Consider the following 17,267-nt stretch of genomic DNA (forward strand, 5'->3'; position numbering starts at 1 on the left):
TCTCTTGCTGTGTCTCTCTCTGTCAAATAAATAAATAAAATCTTAAAAAAAACCAAACAAACCACAATGAGGTACTACTTCATATGCAACCACTAGGATGACTTAAAATTTAAAAAGGAAAATAATAAACATTGGCAAGGATGTAGAAAATTGAACCCTCATATGTTGCTAGTGGGAATGTAAAATGGTGTAGCTGATGTGGAAAACAGTGGTTCCTCAAGCAGTTAAACATAAAATTATGTTTAATTTGACCATATGACCCAGCAATTCTATTCTTCGTATTCCCCAAAGAATTGAAAAACACGTGCTCACGTAAATACATGTCTGTGTGTGTTCATAGCAGTGCTATTCACAAAAGCCAAAAGTTGGAAACCTCCCAGATTTTCATCAAGAAAGAAGTGGATGGGGCGCCTGGGTTGCTCAGTCGGTTGGGCAGCTTCCTTTAGCCAGGTCATGACTCCAGGGTCCTGGGATCGAGTGCTGCATGGGGCTCCCTGTTCATCGGGGAGTCTGCTTCTTCCTCTGCTGCTCCCCACCCCACTCCTGCTTGTTCTCTCTCTCTCATGCGTGAAAATAAATAAAATCTTAAAAAAATAAGTGGATAAACAAGTTATGGTGTATATACATATAAGGGAATTTTCATTCATAAAAGAATGAAGTATGATAAATGCTACAATGTGGATAGGCCTTGAAAACATTATGCTAAGTAAAAGAAGCTAGAGACAAAAGGTCACATGTTGTGTGCTTCTATTTATATAAAATATCCAGAATAGGTAAATCTATAGAGACAGAATGCAGACATGGTTTCCAGGGAGTCATGGGAGGAGATAATGGAAAGCAGCCGCTTCGTGGGTATGGAATTTCCTTTTGAGGTGATGAAAACATTTTGGAACTAGATAGAGGTGCTGGTAGCACAACATTTGAATGTACTAAATTGTTCATTTTAAAATGGTGCATCTTTTTTTTTTTTTTTAAAGATTTTATTTATTTATTTGAGAGAGAGAGAATGAGAGAGAGTGAGTACATGAGAGGGGGGAGGGTCAGAGGGAGAAGCAGACTCCCTGCCGAGCAGGGAGCCCGATGCGGGACTCGATCCCGGGACTCCAGGATCATGACCTGAGCCGAAGGCAGTCGCTTAACCAACTGAGCCACCCAGGCGCCCTTAAAATGGTGCATCTTATGTGAATTTTACCTCAATAGAAAATAGGTAAATAAAAAAATGGAGTTATGGGGGCACCTGGGTGACTCAGTTAAGCGTCCAACTCTTGATTTTGGCCTAGGTCGTGATCTCTGGGTTGTGAGATCGAGCCCCGCATTGGGCTCCACGCTGGATGTGGAGCCCGCTTAATTTAAGATTATCTCTCTCCTTCTCCCCTCGCCCCACCCCTGCACGCCTATGTGTTCTCTCTCTCAAAAATAATAAAAATAAATTTTAAAAATGGAGTTGGGAACTTAATGTAAGTTAAGAGCTTGTATGGTCTGAAAAAACACATGGAATTGATTTCTGGTTCTGCTACCTGTTAGTTCTCTGACCTTGGGTAAATTAAAGTTTCCTCTTCTGGAAAGGGGAACCCTCTTGCCCTGTTGGTGGGAATGCAAACTGGCGCAGCCACTCCGTAGAACAGTATGGAGGTTTCTCAGAACATTAAAAATAGAACTACACTATGATCCAGCATTTGCATTACTAGGTATTTACCCAAAGGATACAAAAATACAGATTTGAAGGGGTACCTGCACTCCAGTGTTTATAGCAGCATTATTAACAATAGCCAAACTATGGAGAGAGTCCAAATGTCCATCAACTGATGAATGGATAAAGAAGATGTGGTATGTGTGTATACACACACACACACACACACAGTGGGATATTACTCAGCCATCAAAAAGAATGAAATCTTGCCATTTGCAACGATGTAGATAGAGCTAGAATGTATTATGCTAAGTGAAATAAGTCAGAGAAAGACAAATACCATATGATCTCACTCATGGGGAATTTAAGAAAGAAAACAGATGAACGTATGAGAAGGGGGAAAAGAAGAAAAGGAGAGAGAAACAAACCATAAGAGAGAACAAACTGAGAGTCGATGCAGGGAGGGAGGTGGGGGATCGGCCAGATGGGTGATGGGTATTAAAGAGGGCACTTGTGATGATCACTGGGTGTTGTATGTAAGTGATGAACCACCGAATTCTACTCCTGAAACCAATATTGCACTGTATGGTAACTAAAATTTAAGTTAAAAAAAATAAAATTTCCTCTTCTGTAAATAGGCATATTAGTACTTTTGCGGAGGATATTTTTGGATATTAAATGAGATAGTATATGTGGAATGCTTAGAACACTTAGTAGTTATCCAGTAAATATTATTGGTGTTACTGCTTTTTTTTCCCTCCTGCTATTGGTTTTTATTTTTCATTTGTAGAATGGAAATAAAAGTATGGGTTAGGATTGTTCTGAGGATTTAATGCATTAATCTGCTTAAAACAGTGCCAAGCACATTGTGCATGAAAGAATCTTCACAGGAAGCTTTTGCATTCTGCATTTTCACATCTGCATCTAGATAAAGAAACTGAATGTCTGTATTGAAAAGTGGTCTTTTCAAAATTTGTGCTATTATGACAGAGCTAGAGCTAGGATTAGAATGTTTCTTAAATTCCAGACAAAGCTGCAGTCAAAGGATTGTGGGTATAGGATTTTTATTTCCTTTCCTGATGTAGTAAAAATACTTTATTTTCACTTGTTAAAAATCGCAGGTATTATTTACCTATGAGTTGTTAAACTTTGGCTGTCTGGAGTTTATTATATTTCTGCCTATGTGTTGTGTCATCAGAAGCTAAACTGATATTTATAGTGGCTAGAAGTTGCAGTTACTCCTCTTGCCGCTGGGTGGTGCTTCTGCAGTATTATTAAGGCAGGTATTTTGGCTGATACTGTTTCTTACTTTCCTGAGCAGCTGAAAATTGGTAAAAGTTAGATTGCAGTAAATTGAAATATTCATGTGAGCTGAGTCCCAGGAATCTGTAAAAAAACAGAGATTTCCTTTAGAGTGTTTTTAAATAAGCAAAACCTAAAAGAGAATCACTGGTTGGAGCAAACCCTATGATTGCTGTAGTCTGTGGTAATTTAGGAAATGATAGTGTTGCAGGAGAATCTCATTATTTCTCCTGGCAGAATCTTAAAGGGTGATAGATTTTCCTAGCTTCTCTTGGCAGTTGAGCTATTGATTTTGCTCTAATTCCTAAATTTTATCAAAAGCTTTTCTACTTTTTTTAAATTTTATTTTATTATGTTAATCGCCATACATTACATAATTAGTTTTTGCTGTAGTGTTCCATGATTCATTGTTTGCATATAACACCCAGTGCTCCATTCAATACGTGCCCTCTTTAATACCCACCACCAGGCTAACCCATCCCCCCACCCCTTTTCTACTGTATCCTAAGTATAAGTTTTCCCATACTTAGGTGTTTTGGGGAATGTAGAAAGTACATGCTGGAGTGACAAAGGTATTTACTTGGAAAAAGCACACAGCTACAGAAGTTGTGTTTGAAGTTACAAGAGGAAGACTGGAGGGGGAATGAGACTGCAGGGGTGGCTTAGGGCCATGCTAAAATATGATCAAATTGAAGTCTTTAAATAGTGGAGAGAACATATTTGTAAACATAACTCTTCCTTTGTTAACCGATTTTTATTTCTGTTAATGAAATAGACCAGAATTTCAGAAGTCACGTAGTATTTCAAGGCCTGTGAGGACAGCAGCAACAACAAATCTTTGCCCTGTGCCTACCTGTGTGTTTCCTTTGCCAAACACTTTTTGGCCTTTTTCTCTGTTCCTCAACACCATATTCCTTAGTCATAGCTTTTAACTTAAAATAAACCCCAAAAACTTAACTTTAGAAATTCTCTCTTGTTGTTATGGGAAATAAGAATCGATTACTCTGATAACACTGGACACTCCTGGTGCCTTTCTCTTCATCTTCTCAAATAGTTATAACACGTTTTTATTAGCTGTTAAACCAAGTAGTATACTATAATCACTTTTCTTTTCTTGGATGACTTTCTCTTTTTATTGTAATTTACAGTTCCTTCATTGTTACATTCCCTTAGATTTCAAGACACTATTCATACTTTATCCCAAACTCTGCAACAGAATTGCCAAATTCTCTGAATTTCTGTTTTTCTTTTCTTTTTTTTTTTTAAGATTTTGTTTATTCATGAGAGGCAGGCAGAGGGAGAAGCAGGCAGGGAGCCCGATGTGGGACTCCATCCTAGGACCCCGATGCGGGACTCCATCCCAGGATCCTGGGATCGTGACCTGAGCCAAAGGCAGATACTTAACTGACTGAGCCACCCAGGCGCCCCTGAATTTCAGTTTTTTATACAGATTACATTAATACCATTTCTTCCCCTCCCTCTCTTAGTAGGCATACTTCTTGGAACTTTCCTCTCATTTTGTTCTGTCCTTTTCTGTCCTCATTCGCTTCTGAACTGGTTGCTCTCTAGCCAGTTTGAGCTGCCATTTACCTCACTCTTGGCTCGATTTCTTCTTGTTTTTGGCAAAGCAATCTCCTGGTAGTTGTCTTAGAAAAGATGCATGGGAACTAACTATTTTGAGATTTTTTCATGTCTAGAAATGCATTTATTTTACCTTCATTTGATTTGGGGCTGGATATGGGTTGAAAATATATATATTTTTAAAGTAAGCACACTACACTCAATGTGGGGCTTAAACTCATGTCCGTGAGATTGAGTTGCATGCTCTCTACAGGCTGAGCCAGCCAGGTGCCCCAGGTTGAAAGTATTTTTTAAAGACATTATCTTATTGGGGCACCTGGGTGGCTCAATCAGTTAAGTGTCTGCCTTCAGCTTGGGTCATGATCCCAGAGTCCTGGGATCGAGCCCTGTGTCAGCCCTGTCTCCCCCCCCCCCCCCCCCTCCTCCCCCTGCTTGTGCTCTTTTGAGCTGTCTGTCAAATAAATAAAATCTTAAAAAAAAAAAAAAAAAAACCCAAAACATTATCTTACTGTATTCTAGTTTTGCTGTTGAAAAGTACAAGTTCAGAGTGGTCACTTTTGATTTTTAATATGGAGCCTAGTTTGTTTCTGCAAGCTTTTGTAATATCTTTATTCCTGCTGTCTTGAAATTTCATGGTGCTACTACTATAATGTATAGACCTTATTTTATTCATTATGCTAGGCATTTGGTGAGTCAGTCTAAAATAGATTCCTTTGGTTCTGTTTTCTTGCACAATTTTTTTAAAGTTTTAATTTAAATTCCGGTTAACATACGGCATAATACTAGTTTCAGGTGTACAATATAGTGATTCAACACTTCATACCCCAGGTGCTCATCACAGCAAGTGCACTCTTTAATCCCCATCACCTATTTAACCCATCCCTCCCCACCCACCTCCATTCTGGTAACCATTGGTTTGTTCTCTATAGTTAAGAGCTTTGTTTCTTGGTTTGCCTCTCTCTCTCCTTTAATTTTTTCCCCCTTTGCTCATTTGCTTTGTTTCTTAAATTCCACATATGAGTGAAATCGTATGGTATTTATCTTTGACCAACTTCTTTCACTTAATAATACTCTCTAACTCCATCTGTGTTGTTGCAAGATTTCATTCTTTTTTATGGCTGAGAAATATTCCAGTGTGTGGGTGTCTTCTTTTTTTTTAGATTTTATTTATTTATAAGAGAGTGCAAGAGTGTGAGTGGGGTTGAAGGTCAGAGGGAGAGGGAGCATGGGGCTCGATCCTGGGACTGGGGGATCAGGACCTGAGCCGAAGGCAGACGTTTAACTGACTGAGCCATCCAGGCACTGTCTTTATCATCTTCTTCTTTTTTTTTTTTTCCCCAAAGATCTTATTTATTTGATAGAGAGAGAGGGAACACAAGCAGGGGGAGTGGGAGAGGGAAAAGCTGGCTTGTGGCTGAGCAGGGAGCCCCATGTGGGGCTCGATCCCAGGACCCTGGGATCATGACCTGAGCCGAAGGCAGACGCTTAACCGACTGAGCCACTCAGGCTCCCTTATCGTCTTTATCCATTCATGAATCAGTGGGCACTTGGGCTGTTTCCATAATTTGGCTATTGTAGATAATGCTGCTATAAACATCGGGGTGCAGTATCCCTGTGAATTAGTATTTTTGTATTTTTGGGTAAATACCTAGTAGTGCAATTGCTAGATCGTAGGGTAGTTCTGTAACTTTTTGAGGAACCTCCAAATTGTTTTTCAGAGTGGGTGCACCAGTTTATATTCCCACCTGCAGTGCAAGAGGGTTCCCCCTTCTCCACATCCTAGCCAACACCTGTTGTTTCTTGTGTTGTTGATTTTAGCCATTCTGACATGTGTACGGTGATAATCTCATTGTAGTTTTGATTTGTGTTTCCCTGATGATAGGTGATGTTGAGCATCTTTTCATGTGTCTGTTGGCCATCTCTATTTCTTCTTTGGAAAAATGTGTATTCATGTCTTCTGCCCATCTTTTAATGGGATTATTAGTTTTTTGGGGGTTGAATTTTATAAGTTCTTTATTTAGGATACTAACCCTTTATCAGATATGTCATTTGCAAATATCGTCTCCTTTTCTGTAGGTTTCCTTATTGATTGTTTCCCTTGCTGTGCAGATTTCTTGTACAGTTTATAAATTATTATTTTCTACATGTCGTTTTTTCTGTTCTTTCTTTAACTTCTGTTAGTTAGATGTCGGACTTCCCAGGTTGATCTTCTGATGTGTCAAATATCACATAAATTCCATTCTTTGTCATTTTGTTATATTTTCTGGGAGATCTCAATTTTCTCTTAGTCTTTCTGTTGAATATATTAATCCCCCCCCTTTTTTAATTTCCAAGAGTTTTCTGGTTCAGGTTGATTTTCCTTCCTTTCTCTCTCTCTTTTTTTCCCCATCTTGTTTTTAGAAGATAAAAGGAGCTGTCTTTTCTCTTTCTCTGCATTGCCCCTTTTTCCTTCAGGTTCTCTTTTTTGGTTTGTTTTGGTTCTGGTATCTCATTGGAACTTTTGTTGTTCATATTTTGGCCTGAGGCTCTAAAAATATGATTGTGGATGCTGCGTGGACAAGTGTGGAGCTTGTCAAGTGGTGATATTCACCCTAAGGGTGAAATATCTATATATCTTTTCTCAGGTACCATTTCACTTTCTCTAGAAAACATCATTTATCTGTTTATTCAAATACTTTTTGAATGTCTGCTTTTATGTCAGGCATAGCTCTAGGTGCTGGGAATTTAACTGAATTAAAAAGATAAAAATTCCTTCCCTTGGACCTTATATTTTGGCTTAGGGAGACAGACAATAACAGGAACAAGTAAATGTATACAGTATATTTGAGGGATGTTAAAGATGAAGAGTAAGGAAGAGGGGTAGGGATTATTAACAGACAATGGACATGGGGTGGGGGACATGGGGAAATGTTGTTACTTAGGAAAGGATAGTGAGGGGAGGGAGCCATAATGGATGGAGAAGAGATATTCCAAGTTGGGAGAACAGTTATATGCAAAGGTCTTGAGGTGGGAATCTTCCTGACCTGTGTGTGGAATAGTAAACAGGCTGATACACTTAGCTAGATCAGAAAAAGATACAGAGAATTATGAGGACAGGGTGGAAAATGGGGAGGTGGGCAGAATGGGTAGGGCCTTATGAACCATTTTAAGAACTTTTGCTTCTGTCTTTGTGAAACATGGGATTTGTAGATAGACAATAAATGGTTATCTCAAGTTTGGAGTTCAAGAGAGTGGTCTGGGCTTTGATATAAATTTGAGAGTTATCAGTGTGTTTGTGGAATTTAAAGCCATGAAATTAGGGAAAATCACCAAGGGAATGAGTGAAGTTAGAAAAGTTCACTCCAAGCTTTGGAAAAGTTCAGAGAGATAAGGAGAAACCAGTAATGAAGGTTGAAGAATGAATGGCCGAGGTAGACAAGGAGAGTTTTTGTGCAGAAAAGAATGAAGAACTGCTTTAACCACTGCTAATTAGTTTGAGGATAGACAACATTGATTGAGAGAGAAACTCAAGGAGTCTGGGATGGTGGTAGTTAGCTTAAAACAGCCTAAAATCTTATTTTCCATTTGTACCTGGTTTCTATCTCAAAAGGTATGGAACTTTCAGACCGTGTCCTAATTTCACCTCCCTTCAGGGAAGTTTTCTGAAATAGTATTGGTTGTCAGGTTTGTCATTAAGATTAATTAACAAATTGTATGCCTAATTGGAATTGTTAGTCTTGTTCAGAGTTGGTCTTGACAGCTAAGTCACTGTAGGATGATTTTCTCAGTAATTCCTAGAGAAACAAAAATATGGGCTGTGGGTAAAGTCTGAGGTTTATAAATGCCAGGCACATCGCCTTTTTCTTCTTTTTATTTGGGTATGGGAAACTCAACCCAAGCTGAAGATTTTGGTTGGTTACAGTACTTTCACTTCATGTCTTTCGAAGCTCTGTGTTATTAGATGAATAAACATTTAGTATTTTTATGCCTTCTTAATTCACCCTTTTATCATTATGAAGTGACCCTCTTGGGCGCCTGGGTGGCTCAGTCATTAAACATCTGTCTTCGGCTCAGGTCCTGGGATCTAGTTCCGTGTTGAGCTCCCTGCTCAGCAGGGAGTTTGCTTCTCCCTCTCCTCCTCCCCCGCCTTGCGAGTGCGTGCGTGCAGGCTCTCTCTTGCTCTCTTGCTCTCTCGCTCTCTCGCTCTCGATCTCAAATAAATAAAATCTTAAAAAAAAAAAAAAAAGAAATAACCCTCTTTATCCCTGGAGTCTTTTTACTTTGCAAGCTAGTAAAGGCTATATTTTTTTCCTACTAGGAAACATTTTTATTCTTCTGCATTAAAATATTAGATATTTTAGGGGCACCTCGCTGGCTCAGTTGGTAGAGCATGCGACTCCTGATCTTGGGTTCATGAGTTCAAGCTCCACATTGGGTGTGGAGCTTACTTTAAAAAAAATTTAGACATTTTAAAGTTTACCTTTTCGTTTCCTAATTGTAAAAACTCTTTCTATATAGCTGTTTCTTCTGCCATGTTGGATCTATTACTTGAGTTTAAAATTGAATAATTTGCTCGGAATTTGCATACCTAGTGACTGTCGAGCCAAACAAACACAGATTTTAAAAGTGTGTTTTTATTTTTACTCCAGTTAATTTTAGGAGAGCTAAGTTCAGAGCCATAGATACAATTTACCTTTTTTTTTTTTTTTTCTGTGTTGTAGGAATAGACTTTAAGATCAAAACAGTTGAATTGCAAGGGAAGAAGATCAAACTACAGATATGGTAAGTGATGCTGATTTACCTACTTTATATAGTAGATTGCCAAGCTCTTGAAGATTTGGCAGTGAAATCCTTCCTTGTCACAAGTTTAGATTCTGTGAGACTTTCCTTTGTAAAGCCAGCAGTCAAGTCACCTTCTTACAGTGAAGAAAAAATTATGGACATAGAGCACCTGATGGTTCAGTTGGTAGAACATGTGACTCTTGGTCTCGGGGTTGTGAGCTCAAGCCCCATGTTGGGTGGAGAGATTACTTTAAAAATAAATAAATAAATATTGACATGGGCTTTATTTATTTTCAGTCCATGAGATCTGGCTGAGTGTTTTACCTTTTCTACTTACTCTATGAACTTGAGCAAGCTGCGTAACACTGTGAGGCTGTATCTTCATATGTAAAATAGAGATAATACCACTTATCTCAAAAGATCGTTCTAAGGATTACCTGAGATAATCTATGTAGAACCGTTAGCACCATACTTTACAAACACTCAGTATAAAAAGTTCATTGCTTTGAGAGTCTTAAGCTAAAACACTTGTTTCCTTTAATGTGTTTATAACTTTTTATAGGCATTATTTTTATTAGTGTGTATAGGATTTGCCCCATAGAAGTAAAATGAAATTCTTTAAATTTGTATTCAAGTATGAATCATAGACTTTAAAATTAGAATAGCAGTATTTTATAGTAAATACTGTTTTACATATATATATATATTAACCTATTAAATACTCAAAATGACCCCGTGGGATATGTTAACAGCCTTGTTGAGGTATAACTGACATACAATAACTGTATGTATTTAAAGTATACAATTTGGTGAGTTTACACACATATATAAACCTGTGAAACCATCACCACAGTCAAGATAATGAACGTATTCATCCTTGAAGCCTCTTTGTAATCTCTCCTTCCTTCCCTCCTTCCTATTCCTGGTCCCCAAGCAACCATTCTTCTGCTTTCTGTCACTGTAGACTAGTTTCCATTTTCTAGTACTGTATATAAATACAATCATATAGTGTCTTCTTTTTTTTTTTTTTGGTCTTTTTTGGGGGGCAGGGTCTGGCTTCTTTCAGTGTAATTATTTTGAAAATTATCACTGCTTTTTGTGTGTATCAATAAGTTCATTACTTTTTATTGCTGAGTAGTATTCTATTGTTAAGATACATCACAACTTGGTTATTCACCATAAAGCTGCTATAAATCTTTGTGTAGGTATATATTTTCCTTTCTCTTGGATTATCCCTGTTTTATAGATAATGAAATGGATGCATTTTGAAATAACTAAGGTCTTTGGCATGTAAATGGTAGAGCAGGGATGCATTACATGCTCAGATTGTAGAGTTGAGAGTAAAACTGTTCATTACTCTACTGCTTCCTATAAATAGTGCAGTTTGATAGTTGATTTTCCTGCTCTTTCCAGTGCTGTCATTTCTTTATGACCAATCAGTAATTGTGCTGATTTTGAATTCATTGTTACCTTGGGTTTCACTATAAAAGGACCTGTCATAGAATGGTTATGAGAATGAGTGGTACATGTAAAGCACTAAGAGCAGTGTCTGATACGTAATTAATGTTTAATAAATCATAGCTATTATTATTTGGCTATCTCCCATTAAGAGGCTAGAACCCTAAGAATAAGAACATTTTATTTTAGGATATGAGCAGAGGCGGAAGTTAGCAAAGGAGATTGCAGAGGAGATTTAGAGAATTAGGGGAGAACAGTGTCCCAGAATCCAAAGACAGTTTCAAAAAGTTAGGTATTCCCTTTGAAAGAGAGCTGCAAATAATAATAATAATCATTATTATTTATACTATTTAATATTTATATTATTAGAGAGAATGCAAGTGAGCAGGGGGTTGGGGAGGGGCAGAGGGAGAGATAATTTTTTTTAAGATTTTATTTATTTACGGGCGCCTGGGTGGCTCAGTCGTTAAGCGTCTGCCTTCGGCTCAGGTCATGGTCCCGGGGTCCTGGGATCGAGCCCCACATTGGGCTCCCTGCTCTGCGGGGAGCCTGCTTCTCCTTCTCCCACTCCCCCTGCTTGTGTTCTTCTCTCACTGTGTCTCTCTCTGTCAAATTAAAAAAAAAAAATCTTAAAAAAAAGATTTTATTTATTTACTTGAGAGCGAGCATAAGCAGGAAGAAGGGTCAGAGGGAGAGGGAGATGCAGACTCCCCACTTGATCTCCAGCACCCCGGGATCATGACCTGAGCCGAAGGCAGACGCTTAACCGACGGAGCCCCCCAGGCGCTCCGAGAGAGAGAGTCTGAGGCAGGCTCTGTGCCCAGATTGGGGCTCAGTCTCACAACCCTGAGATCATGACTGAGCTGAAACTAAGAGTTGGGCGCTTCACTGACTGAGCCACCCAGGGGCCAAAGGGAGCTAGTAATTGGAAGAGTAGGGTATGTTTAACCAGAGTGCCATTACCTGACCATGTAACGAGAGGTATAATCTTTGTAACATCTTTAAAATGTAATACACACTTGAAATGTAGACATTTTAAAGTATTTCCTAAATTTAATGATTCCCCTTGAAGCACAGTCCACTCGATGGTCATTGAGTTTTCCTTGCTTTAACTGGGAGAGAACTCAGCAAGTGACCTGTGCCTAAATTCTGTTTCATTATAATTAAAGCTGATCTCAAGGGAATGGACGTCAACTCTTTATTCTGAACTTCAGCCAGCTCTCCCCTCTGCCCTTTTTTAGCCCCACGCCTTATCCCAGCGTTGGCCCTACCGGTTAGTCTGTGTTCCAAGTCTCTCTTAGGCTCTGCCACACTGATTCTTGCCTCTCAACTGCATCCCCTCTGTGCGCACTTTACACTAGTAATGTTCAGGCTTTTTTGATGGTGAGAGTCACATTCTACATTGTAACTCTGTGACTCAATATATACGTACATTTATATGTGAGTGTATACAACAGAAACAAAAGTGCAAAAAACTTTAAGACATATTTTTATTTATATGACACATAAAACCTTTGCCCTACTAAATTTGTCCTGTTCTTCCACAGACTTCCCCCACCTTTTTTTTTTTTTTAGAGATGGGTAGAGGGACAGAGGGAGAGGGAGAGAGAAAATCTTAAGCAGGCTCCATGCCCAGTACGTGAGCTGGACCTGGGACCTGATCTCACAATCCTGAGATCATGACCTGAGCCAAAATCAAGAGTCGGACACTTAACCCACTGAGCCACCCAGGCCCCCCGCAGACTTCTCCTTTTGTTTCTTGTCCTGTGGCTTTAAGTATTTTTTTCTCCCTCTCATTTTAGTTTCTGTAGCTTCTAGAAGTAAACAGTAACAACTAACACTTGTTTTTGAAAAAGAGAGCCTTCCCAAAAGATGTTCTTTTGTAACAGTAAGTCCTCCAGTGTGGCCTTCAAGATTAATAGAAAAGATTTCTACTGTACTTCTAAATCTCAAGTATAGCATAGAAATGGTAACATCTCTAATTTAGAATTGTTTGATTTTTACCTCTTTTGGGTAAAAACTCTTTAGAAAGAAATTTTTTAGTGTAGGTTTTCATATATTAAACTGCTTTTAATTTGAAATATCCATTTTCCTATAAAGGTTGTTAGGAATGAGTGGTGAAAATTTGTGATTGATAGTTTTTAAGAGGTTAGCATTGTGCTAGCTGATTTTCTTTCTTCGCTTTTGAAGGTTCGCATGCTAACAATCCAGGGAGAAGGAAACCATGCAGATCCAAGTTAAGAGATCTGGAATATGCCACAATAATTGAAGAAGGCTTTTAGCATGAAAAACCCGTTACTCATAAATTCAAAATGCTATCCTTACTCAACATTAAGTGTTTTGCTTCCAATTGCTACTAAAAAAAGCACAGTGATTTTTTTTTTTTTATCTGTCTCTAGTTTGAATGAATATATTCAGATTCCTGTTTCAGCATGAAAAACTCTGTTCTGTGATTGAATATTGGTTTGGGAAACTTTTCTAAAGTCTGTGCTAAAGATTTGTGTCATTTTTCTTTACTTGAATGATCTTCACTTCTTATCTTTTTTCCAGGGGTCTTGTAGGCTATCTGTTGCATAAGGGTGGCAATGGGTCTCACCCTGGCCAAGGCAAATGTGTGTAGGCCTAAAATTAGCTTGTTTGGCTGATAGAGAAGCAGCTGTGGCTTTTTAAATCCCAGATCTCTAGAAGTTTCCATCACAGTATCTATCTACATTTTCTATAGTGTTGTGGGTCCTGCCAGGAAAAAAGCCATAGTGAGTTACTTCAAGTTTGCCTTTTCTTGTTGTTTTTTGTTTGTTTTTTTAAGGGATGGTGGTCAGAAATGTTTGTTACTGTTGGCATCTGTATCTTGTACCAGCAGCAATTTTTTTTTTTTTGAGATTTTATTTATTTATTAGAGAGAGAGCATGAGCAAGAGAGCACAAGCAGCAGGAGGAGGAGACTCCCCACTGAGCAGGGGGCCTGACATGGGGCTAGATCCCAGGACCCTGGGCTCATGACCTGCCTGAGCCAAAGACAGCCGCTTAACCAACTGTGCTACCCAAGTGCCTCAGCCAGCAGCAAATTTAACATCAGCACAGTCAACCAGGAATCAATAGTGTCACATTGTAGAGGAATTAACCATTTATCTACATAAGGTGCCAGAGTCTTGGGGAGTCATCTTTGATTCTTCCCATTCCCTTAATCCCAACATCCTCTTTGGTAAGCCCTGTTGATTCAGTCTTATATTTCGAGAATCCATATACAATTTGCCGTCTCCTTTGTTACCCCCCCAGTCCAAGCCACCAGTACTGCTTCTTTGAGCCAGTAGGTAGGCTCTTAATATCCTAACAGGTCCTTATTTTCCCTTTGCCTTCTTCCTTTCTGCCTTTTCCCACATAACAGAGTAATCTTTTTTCAAATATAAATCAAGTATAGATCATGTTGTCATTCCTTCCCCATTTATAACCATTTGAGTTCCATTGCATTTCAAATGAAAGTCCAAATTTCACATCCAAATTCCTTACCCCAGTTAACAGAGTGGCCTCAACCTCATTTTGTGGTCTCGTGCAGCTGATGAACATGAACATGGCAAGCTCTTTTCCAATTTGGGACCTCTGTACGTGCTCCATAGACCTTCCTCAGACACCCCCATTCCCCTCAACCCCAACTGTGGCTAGACTGAACATTCTGAAGTACCACTTCATTCCAGAAGCTTCCCATTTCATCAGAAATAAAATTTGAAAATGTCAGGTTGTGGCTACTGCCCCTTCTGACCTCCTCTCTCACCAGTTTTGCTCCAGTTGTTGTGACCATTTTCTCTCCCTTGAGCATGCCAAGCATGTTCCTATCTCAGGGCCTTTGTACTTCAACTGTTACTCTGCTTGGAATGCTTCTCATCACATCTTTGTCCTGCTGCCTTTTCATTCAGATCTTAATTCCACATTATCCTCTGAGGGAGGCCTTGCATGATTTCAAGCTAAAGCAGCCCAGTCCTTCAGGCACTGTCACATTTATTCTAGTTGATCTTTATCATAATATTTTTTTTGTATCTAAAGTTACCATATTTTGGGGGCTCCTGGGTGGCTCAGTTGGTTGAGTGTCCGACTCTTGATTTCTGCTCAGGTTGTGATCTCAGGGTTGAGGGATTGAGCCCCACATCAGGCTCCCTTGTCTCTCCCTCTGCCCCTCCCCCTGTTCACACATGTGCTCTTTCTATCTCTATTAAATAAATACACTTTAAAAAAATAAAGTTACCATATTTTTTTAAAAGTGTCCATTATTCCTCCCCTTCCTAGGCTGGGGGATCCTATCTGTCTGATATGTGGTTATTATAATGATCACCTAGAACAGAACTTGGCAAATACAGATGCTCAGTAAATATTTGTTGCCTAAATGACCTTGTTTGATTTCTGTTTATACTTCTCACCAAAAGTATCAGGGACCTCCCTGATCATCCTGTCTAGATTATGTTTTTCCTTCCCCTTACCCCATTCTTCATCACTCCATCCTGTTTACACAGTTTGGGATTATATATTTATTTATTTATTTGCTTGTTCCTTTCCCCACTGGAATATAAGCTTTGCAAGAGTGGGTTTCAGACTGCCTTTTTTCTTTTTTTTAAGATAAGCGGAGTTAAATGATATTTTGAAGTAGCGAAATTGCATATCTATGAGGAAATCAAGGTCTTGTTAAAATAAAACTCAGTTCACTGATGAAGAATTCTTTTTTTTTTTTTAAAGATTTTATTTACTTATTTGATAGAGTGATAGAGCACAAGCAGGGGGAACAGTAGAGGGAGAGGGAGAAGCAGGCTCCCCGCCAAGCAGGGAGCTCAATGCGGGGCTCGATCCCAGGACCCCGGGATCATGACCTGAGCCGAAGGCAGACGCTTAACCATCTGAGCCACTCAGGCGCCCCTGATGAGGAATTCTTAATCTCAGGAAACAAACTGAGGGCTGCTGGAGTGGTGGGGGGTGGGAGGGATGGGGTGGCTGGGTGATAGACATTGGGGAGGGTATGTGCTGTGGTGAGCGCTGTGAATTGTGTGAGACTGTTGAATCACAGACCTGTACCTCCGAAACAAGTAATACATTATATGTTTAAAAAAAAAAAGATAGCAGGAAGGGAAAAATGAAGGGGGGGAATCGGAGGGGGAGACAAACCATGAGAGACTATGGACTCTGAGAAACAAACTGAGGGTTCTAGAGGGGAGGGGGTAGGGGGATGGGTTAGCCTGGTGATGGGTATTAAAGAGGGCACGTACTGAATGGAGCACTGGGTGTTATATGCAAACAATAAAGCATGGAACACTGCATCAAAAACTAATGATGTAATGTATGGTGATTAACATAATAAAATAAAAACAAAACAAAGCAAAAAACCATAGAGCTACAACTGTTAAAAAAAATAAAAATAAAATAAAACTCAGTGTGGGGCCCCTGACTGGCTCAGTTCAGTGGAGTGTGTAACTCTTGATCTCCATGTTATAAGTTCGAGCTCCACGTTGGGTGTAGAGATTACTTAAAAATAAAATCTTAAGGGCGCCTGGGTGGCTCAGTTGGTTAAGCGACTGCCTTTGGCTCAGGTCATGATCCTGGAGTCCCTGGATCGAGTCCCACATCGGGCTCCCTACTCGGCAGGGAGTCTGCTTCTCCCTCTGACCCTCCTCCCTCTCATGTGTTCTCTCTCATTCTCTCTCTCTCAAATAAATAAATAAAATCTTTAAAAAAAAATAATAAAGGGCGCCTGAGTGGCTCAGTCGTTAAGCGTCTGCCTTCGGCTCAGGTCATGATCCCAGGGTCCTGGGATCGAGTCCCACATCGGGCTCCTTGCTCGGCAGGAAGCCTGCTTCTCCCTCTCCCACTCCCCCTGCTTGTGTTCCTGCTCTCACTATCTCTCTGTCAAATAAATAAATAAAATCTTAAAAAAATAAAATAAAATAAAATCTTAAAAAAAAAAAACCCACCTCAGGGCAAAATTTGACATCCTAATTTATAAAGTAAGAAATAACTTCATTATGTTACCAAAAACACAGAGTTACGAAATTTGGGGTCTCTGCTTTGTAGAGCAGATTGATGTTGTCTCTGAACTGTTCTGGTGCTGTCAGTGCCCAGACTAAAAATAGCTGTCATAATAGCAGCCAGGGCACACAGCTTCCTTGACCCTGCATGTGGGACTAACAAGTAAGGAAATAAGCTATTTTAGTTCCTAGGAACATATCACTCCTTTTATAATATGTCAGTGGGGAAAAAAATAGGATTTCACAACATTCTCTTAGCTGTGTGTCTATTACTTTATGTAAGGAAAGTTCTGTTGCCACTGGGTTGTAATTTCAGAAACCTTAAACGTAGGCTGAGAAGAAAAAAATTGTAAGAAAGGAAAACCAAGTTGAGTGATTTTGAAACAGGCTTCAAACCTGTATTATGGTACATAGAAATATATTGTGAGTACATACAGTGTTTAATTGCTCTTCAAATATTTAATACCTGGTTTGCTTATTGGGGTCAACCCACTGTCTTTAATCTTGGGTATATATGTGCATGCAAACCTAAAA

At 39.3% G+C, this 17,267-nt stretch overlaps 1 protein-coding gene across 1 annotated transcript in view; it reads left to right on the forward strand.

The window, feature by feature from the left end:
- Positions 1 to 17,267, forward strand: part of RAB10 (RAB10, member RAS oncogene family) — an 89,512-nt gene that overhangs the window by 49,227 nt on the left and 23,018 nt on the right. The window contains exon 2 of the mRNA XM_035000728.1: positions 9,214 to 9,274. Within this exon, the coding sequence (XP_034856619.1) occupies positions 9,214 to 9,274 (61 nt within the window). The remainder of the gene's footprint in view (positions 1 to 9,213; positions 9,275 to 17,267) is intronic.

Source organism: Mirounga leonina, unplaced genomic scaffold (assembly GCF_011800145.1).
Source record: "Mirounga leonina isolate KUSES-001 unplaced genomic scaffold, KU_Mleo_1.0 Mir_125, whole genome shotgun sequence".
Lineage (NCBI taxonomy): Eukaryota > Metazoa > Chordata > Mammalia > Carnivora > Phocidae > Mirounga > Mirounga leonina.